The sequence below is a fragment of the Asparagus officinalis genome, chromosome 9 (genome assembly GCF_001876935.1).
Source record: "Asparagus officinalis chromosome 9, Aspof.V1, whole genome shotgun sequence".
NCBI lineage: Eukaryota > Viridiplantae > Streptophyta > Magnoliopsida > Asparagales > Asparagaceae > Asparagus > Asparagus officinalis.
Window position 1 is genome coordinate 52,003,025 of NC_033802.1, and position 7,940 is coordinate 52,010,964.

The 7,940-nt window shown below is 32.1% G+C and overlaps 1 protein-coding gene across 1 annotated transcript; it reads left to right on the plus strand.

Moving 5' to 3' along the window:
- Positions 1,345-2,771, plus strand: LOC109823447 (52 kDa repressor of the inhibitor of the protein kinase-like). Its single transcript, XM_020389733.1, has 2 exons — positions 1,345-2,386; positions 2,665-2,771. Exons 1-2 carry the CDS (start codon positions 1,345-1,347, stop codon positions 2,769-2,771), a joined length of 1,149 nt encoding a protein of 382 aa, XP_020245322.1.

Sequence of the window (7,940 nt, forward strand, 5' to 3'; positions counted from 1 at the left end):
AGATTATGCCCACAGCGTGTTTGAGTTAACGCCAAAAAGGGATGATTTTTCTCGGGCTGCTATCATTTTTAGTTGATGGGTTTATAGTTAGTTTAAAAGCATTTATTACTCTAAAATCTCTTCTTTTTACTGAAATATTATCTGATTTATTTGCAATACCATCCGGATGTGTGTAAGCATGTTGATCTGAAATTTGTTTGAAGTGAAACTATTAAAATTTCAAGGTAATTTTATAACTTTATAAATTATAATTTTTGTTGATCTTATGTATTTTAGTATTTCTATATAATTTTTTGTTGATCTGAAATTTGCATTGTTGATTGATCATATTTTTTTAGCGTTCATCATGCTTCCTAGAAAGTATAGTTCTGGATATGAGAAAAGAAAAAAGAAACAAAAAATGGAAAATTTGGAAAAGTATCAAGCAGGAGCGCTGGATAAGGTTTTTAGTAGTAGACGTACAGAGCATGATAACGAAGAATATAATAATGAAGAAAATCAAAATGAAGAACATAAAAATGATATGAATATTGAAGAACCTACTGAACACAATATGAATATTGAAGAACCTGCAGAAGATGATAGAAACATTAAAGAACCTACTCAACTTAGGATTGAGAATATTAATGAAAACATGAATGTTGACGATCCAGCAAATTGGAGCAATATTGATAAAAAAAAAAATTGAGAGATCTTTTAGTAGAAAGAGGACCCAAAAGAGTTGTTATTAATTTTCCTAAAGATATTAAAGGCAGACATTTCTCTTCTGCTCATTACACTTGACAATGATTAAATGGAGAGAAACATGATAGGAGATGGCTAATATATTCAACTTCTTTGAATGTGGTATTTTGCTTTTGTTGCAAATTATTTAGAAAAGATGGAAACAAGAATCAAATGGGTTCTTTGGTTAATGAAGGATTTAAAAATTAGAAGAATCTTAGTCATAGACTTCAAAGTCATGAAGGGAGTAGTGAGCACATAAGTTGCATGAGAAGTTGGATAGAATTAGAAATAAGATTGCGTAGTATTGAAACTATTGATAAAAGTGTGCAAGAAATATTAAACAAAGAGAGAGAACATTGGAGACAAGTATTATTAAGAATAGTTGTTGTTGTAAAAACACTTGCTAAAAATGGTTTAGCATTTCACGGGGATAATGAGAAAATTTATCAAGAGAACAATGGAAATTTTTTAAGTTTAATTGAAATGATTGCTGAATTTGATCCGGTAATGAAAGAGCATATTCAATGTTATCAAAAAGGTGAATCTCATAAGAATTATCTCGGTTATAAAATTCAAAATGAACTGATAGGATTGTTAGTGGGAGAGATTAAACATACAATGATCAAAATAATCAAAGAAGCAAAATATTTTTCTGTTATACTAGATTGTACTCCAGATATAAGCCATGAAGAACAAATGACTCTTATAATAAGATGTGTGGATGTTTCAGAAAGTCCAGTAAAGGTAGAAGAGTTCTTTCTAGAATTTCTTAAGGTCGACGACACGTCAAGACTGGGACTTTTCAACGAACTTGAAGATGTATTGAAGATTCTGGAACTTGACATTTCTAATGTAAGAGGACAAGGGTATGAGAATGGATCTAATATGAAAGGAAAAAATAAAGGTGTGCAGAAAAGACTCCTCGAAGTAAATCCTAGAGCATTCTACACTCCATGTGGTTGCCATAGTCTTAACCTCGCACTTTGTGATATGGAAAACTCTTGTTCGAAAGTTATATCTTTTTTTGGAGTGATACAACGTTTATATACTTTGTTTTCATCTTCTACTAAGCGGTGGGATATTTTCAAAGAACATGTTTCTGGTCTCACACTTAAGTCATTGTCACAAACACGGTGGGAAAGTCATGTTGAAAGTGTAAGATCAGTAAGATTTCAAGCTACAGAAATAAGAGATGCTTTAATTCACTTGGTAAGTATAGATGGAGATCCAAAAATAAAGAGTGAAGCTGAGTCCTTAGTAACAAATGAAATGGAGAATTTTAAGTTCTTATTGGGTATGATTATTTGGCACAATTTATTATTTGCTGTTAATTTTGTTAGCAAATTTTTGCAAAAGGAAGACATGCAAATCGATATTGCTATAGATCAATTGAATGGACTTATATTATTTTTTGAAAAGTACAGAGAAAATGGATTTAAGGAGGCCATTACTGAAGCTAAAAAGGTTGCATCTGAAATGAAAATTGAGGTTGTATTTTGTGAAAAACGTATCATTCGAAGGAAGAGGCAATTTGATGAAAGTGCTACCGAAGAGACAATATTATCTCCTGAAGAATCATTTAGAGTTAAATACTTTCTATATATAGTGGATCAAGCTATTTCTTCTCTTAAGAGTAGGTTTGAACAATTTCAGCATTATGAAGAAGTCTTTGGGTTTTTATTTGATTTGAAGAAATTCAGCATTGTTGATGATGCTAGTTTGAAGGCTTATTGTGCGAAACTTGAAGAATCTTTAAAGCATGATAGTCATTTTGATATTGATGGTGAAGATTTATTTTTAGAGTTAAAACTTTTGAGAGAATACTTACCAAAAGAAACAAAAAAAGCAATTGACGTGCTGAATTATTTGAAGAAATTGGATGGTACTTTTCCGAATGCTTGGATTGCTTACAGAATATTGTTGACCATACCTGTTACTGTTGCATCTGCAGAAAGAAGCTTTTCAAAGTTAAAATTGATCAAATCTTACCTTCGATCAACTATGTCACAAGAAAGATTGAATGGCTTAGCTATATTGTCAATTGAGAAAAATAAAGTGGAGAAGCTTGATTATACAAGTTTAATTAATGATTTTGCATCTAAAAATGCAAGAAGAGGCTTCATAAAGTGATACTTCTATTGGTTCATTGATCTTGTTTTGGGAATGAGAGTGTTAGGGTGTGATTGATTTTGCATCTAAAAATGCAAGAAGAGGCTTCATAAAGTGATACTTCCATTGGTTCATTGATCTTATTTTGGGAATGAGAGTGTTAGGGTGTGATTTTAGTATTTTTGTTCAAGTTTTTGCCTAGGGCCCCCGAATGCTCAGGACCGGTCCTGGGCGGGTGGATCCTGAATCTCCTTTGTGTGAGCTCCCATCTCGATCAGTGACGCGATCTCCTTCAACAACCGCTGAAGTCGCAGTTGCAGAGTCGTTGAACGTCATAACAGTCATTGAATGTTGTCGATCGACACACTGCTCTGATACTAGTGATCGAACACAGAGAAGAAGAAAGAGGATTGCTTTGAGGGGGCTCCGGTAATGGGTAAGGAGTTTGATTTTTTTTTTCTTCGTTGTATTTCCTTAAGGAGATTGATCCTCCTTTAATAAGGGCTAAACCCACTATCTTCACCCTCCTCAGATCTGCCCCATGAGAGATTTCCTCTCAACAAACCCACGTTTCCACGTTTTTCTCAACAGAGAAACAAACATTGATTTGGTCATTGAAGACCGATTCAAGGTAACGACAATCTCTGAAAAATCATTAAAAACACAAAAAACATGCTAAATTTTGAAAATATTAAAAAACACTCTAAAATCTAAAAATTTTGATTCACCCCTTGCATAATCTGAAATCACAAAACCCTCCAAAAAAGTTTGAAAATTAGGAAAATACATGTAAAAATATTAAAAATTACAATTGAAAAAAATGAGAATTTCAAACAACTACATATAAATAAAAAATTACAAACAACCTCCTAGAAAAATAAAGTAAATACCAAACAATCACCTTAAATTCTGCAATTACAAAAATAACTTTGGAGTTGAAAATTTGTATAATTGCAATTCTAAGAATTCTCAAACAATGGATTGGAATTAATTACAAAACATCAGATTCTAACAATTCCTTGAATCCAAACATAAACTTAGGGTAATTTCAAAAACAAAAAGCTAATTGACATTTAAAGATTTTTGCACAAGACCGCTCCAAACTTCATTCTCTTTGAAAGAAGGATGACAAATGCTACAAGATTCCAACGGGATGATTTTTTGGGTGAATCATATGTCTACATTATCTCTTTGAGATTACAAATTCTTATGAAATTACTCTCATTGCATAAAACTATGTATGCACTTGCTTTTTTTGGGGGGGCACTGCTTTGTATTTGACAGACAGGATTTTGCTTCGAGGAAACAATATCTCTCAAAGTTTGAAAAATTCCCTAGAGAGGTCAAGGCTTTGATATCTTATGTTTTTTTAGGGTACATGTTCACTTTTGTAGAATATTGTTGTTGTCGTTTGGCGTAAAGAGTGTGATATAGCAGTTTTGTGGGAAGTTAGGTTTTTGGTTAGAAGTATTTTACTCATATTAAAAATCATATTAGTTTTGTCATCAATAATTAGTAACATATTGATATATAATTTTTATTATTCTTAAACTGATGTTTTAGATCATGTAACTAATCTTCTTCGATGGTCTCATGTGAATTTTATCAAGTATGAATTTAATATGGATTTTCGATCAAAGTATAAATTTAATATGTAACTAATCTTCTTTTGTTTGTCTCATGTGAATTTTGTCAAGTATGAACTTAATTTGGATTTCCGATCAAAGTATGAATTTAATATGTAACTAAACTTCTTTTGTTGCACTCATGTGAATTTTGTCAAGTATGAATTTAATATGCATTTGCTATATAGCATAAAATTTATCTGATATGTTTATTAGATTGAAGTTCTAAATTATAAGTAAGAATTTTTTATATGTCTTTTAGATTAAAGTTCTAAAATTTGTAACGTGTAACTAAATTCAATGCATTATCAAGTTTGATATCAGTCTACAAAATGTTATATTCATCTTATCATCATCAAGTAGAGGTTTAAAATATGATCTTATTTCATGCAATAAATTATTTTCTAACCATGAACTAATTCATAAACGAGTTATAATAAAGACATCAATATGTTTCTCAAGAAAAAAATGAAATAATTAAATTATTTGATCTCGTGCAATGCATGTGCATCCCACCTAGTATGTATAAATAGTCTGCATAATGAATATGGGGCCTAGAAATGAGCTAAGGAATTCAAACACATAAGTGAAAGCCATATCTAAAGAGTAACAAGGATTAGCATATCACTACATCAACATGGTTTCTGTCGGTACATCTTGACTTATATCAAAACCATACACTTTAGATCATCAACATGCAAAGATAACTAACAACACGAATATGTGTTAAATCACAAAACCAACTAAGAATACGAGAGTCATCGTAAAAACACGCATAGATGCCGATTTCAGAAGGAAGAAAAAGGTCATGAGCACATCCATATATTCACCCATGCATGAACAACCACTCATGCACATGCACACACAAATAATATAAGTAGTTTCAACAATATTGGTTTCCAAAAAAAATTACCATCTCATTTTATTATAAGCATGTTATGCGTCCCTTCATTTACAATTCCTAATATTTAAGCAAAATGAATTTCTCCAATGATATCTGCAGCTGATATTACTCTTCCAAATGTTTAAAAGATAAAAAATTGGACACAAAGAATAGCATAACATAATCCAGCAAGCTCAAGAAGAAAATTATAAGAGTCATTCAATGAAGCAATAGAAAATTTTACAATCCCATATAAAATCCAAAGCACTCGTTAAGGATTCAACAAACCAAAGAACTCATTAAGGATTCAACAAACCAAAGTCTTCACAAGCTCCAAACACACACTTTCCATAATACTAAGTTAGCGTAGTACTACTTTTTATTTCATAGCAAGGTAACAAGACAAGCTCATTTTTCCCTCGCAGTTTAACTCCGAGAACCCTTTCCAGTTTGACGATGATCTGCTGATTTGGGATGGCTTTTCCTGACTCATACTCTTGGATTATCTGGGGTTTTTCATTGATCAACTGATACAAAAATAATGTCTGTTAGCATAAATTTAGTAGCCAAAAATCAGACAATATGGGAAGAGAGAAAAGTACATGTGCGAGCTGGGCCTGGGCATACTTTTTGTTCATTAGTGCTTGCATAACGTTTTTCTTCAACTCACTTAGCACTCGTTCATCTTGTTGAACATTAAATTCAAACGTCAGGAAAAAAATATAGAGATATTTATTAGCTATCTAAAATTAGTAGTGACAATAGGATAACAGAGAAAGATGCAAGTAAAGGATTTTCAAACATCTATATTCCTATTATTGAAAAAAAAAATAACCAACAAAACTAATACATGCACAACCTGTTCTCTATTACTAAATCTCAGCATACACAAGACGCACACAAAAGATGCACAAATACAACTTAAAAGACAACCAGAAACAAACAATTATAAAAAGGGGAAATAAAAAAAATGCAAGACAAGAATGAACCCCTTTCTCTTCCTGGCATTTTCATCTTTTCTTTTTTCTGAAAACTTCTATCTAACACACTTCATGCGTGTGTACATCCAACTATTTCTTGGATTCTTAGGTTTCAAACTTCATTGTGCATGCATATGCAAGAACACACCGTGATAGCAGTAATGCAATACCATGTTGAGTAGCTTTAGGCAAAACGGAAAGGAAATACATAGCAAAGGACTGCTTTTCATTCAACAATCAACCTTTTAGATGATCAATATCTGTCAATGAGATCCTTTCCAATCAATATCCCAATAACTACAAAATTTTGAAGCCAAATGATGACATAGAGAAATGTTACATGCATATCTTAAGGTTTGTCTCCTGACACCCAATACTTTCAAGTTAAATATTAACAGGTCAGCATGCAAAGTCCTGCATCTGCTTAAATCTCCCATGTTATATGGTATCCCATATTATTCACAACATATGCCTAAAATACAAAGTGATAAAACATGAACTGATTTAGAGACCACCCTGCTTCAAGTGGGTGTAAAATTATTTCAATACCAGAATCAACAGTTAAGCACTCAGTTTTTGTCTCAGTTTTGATCTCTTAAATCATGGTTTCAGCTAGTTTCAGAAAGTGTTGTTCTTAGGTTCAGGTATAATTAACATGATATATGTGTTAGACCCTAGAGGGGGGTGATTAGAGTATTATGCTAATCTAATCTGATTTTATACCAATTAAAATTAATTAACATGTTATCCTAGCAAGTTTGAAATACAACAATATATATGAGCTAGGATAAGCAAAATGAACAAAGAGATATATCCTAGCAATGAGATATACTATGAGATATATGCAAGGATATATAATTAACACAAGGGAAAATAATCTAAACTAGATAGTGGACAATATAACCAACAAGCAATATACAAAGGCGATATAGGATATGGACATAAAATTAAGTGCGCCAATGCAATCACAAATAAATGATATGATTACGGAGTTCGGTCTAACCACTTGACCTATGTCTCCGCTCCTCACCTCGAGGAGAACTCCACTATCACAATTGGGTTTTCTATGTTTACCTGAATAACGTTTACAACACACAATACGGTTTTCTAGTTTACCGAAAACTCTACAACTAACACACTCTTGTAAACCCATTCTACACTCTCTCAAGTGTTGAACTAGACGTGTCTTCCTTAAGTACTCGGATACAACCTCTCCCTAGGTTCATCAACCGACGCCACTCCTCTTGGGTGTAAAATTTGTTCAATACTAGTGTATTACAAAGTGATCTCACAATTAAGCACAATACAAAGAATGATTATTCTCTAATATGGATGAGAACACAATAAAAGCTCACACTCAATTGTTACAACTCTCACCAACCCAAATATACTATGTATGAAAATACAATAAGCTCATGTGGGTGTGTGTAAACAATGAGTGAAATAAAATCTAACTCAAATAGCAAACTAGCAATAATAAGAATATGAAAATCAATAATAAAATTGCTAGAGAAAAGAGTTAGAAAAACTTCTCTATAAACACAAGAGAGGATGAGAATATATTGAAGATGAACTCCTCAACAGATGATGCAAGCTCCTCTTTGTAAAAGCAAACCC

Bases quoted from the DNA above. Each gene is read 5' to 3' on its own strand.
- LOC109823447 (XM_020389733.1), top strand. From the start codon at position 1,345: ATGATCAAAATAATCAAAGAAGCAAAATATTTTTCTGTTATACTAGAT. The intron at 2,387-2,664 runs AAGAAGTCTTTG...ATACCTGTTACT, and splicing joins TGAACAATTTCAGCATTATG to GTTGCATCTGCAGAAAGAAG.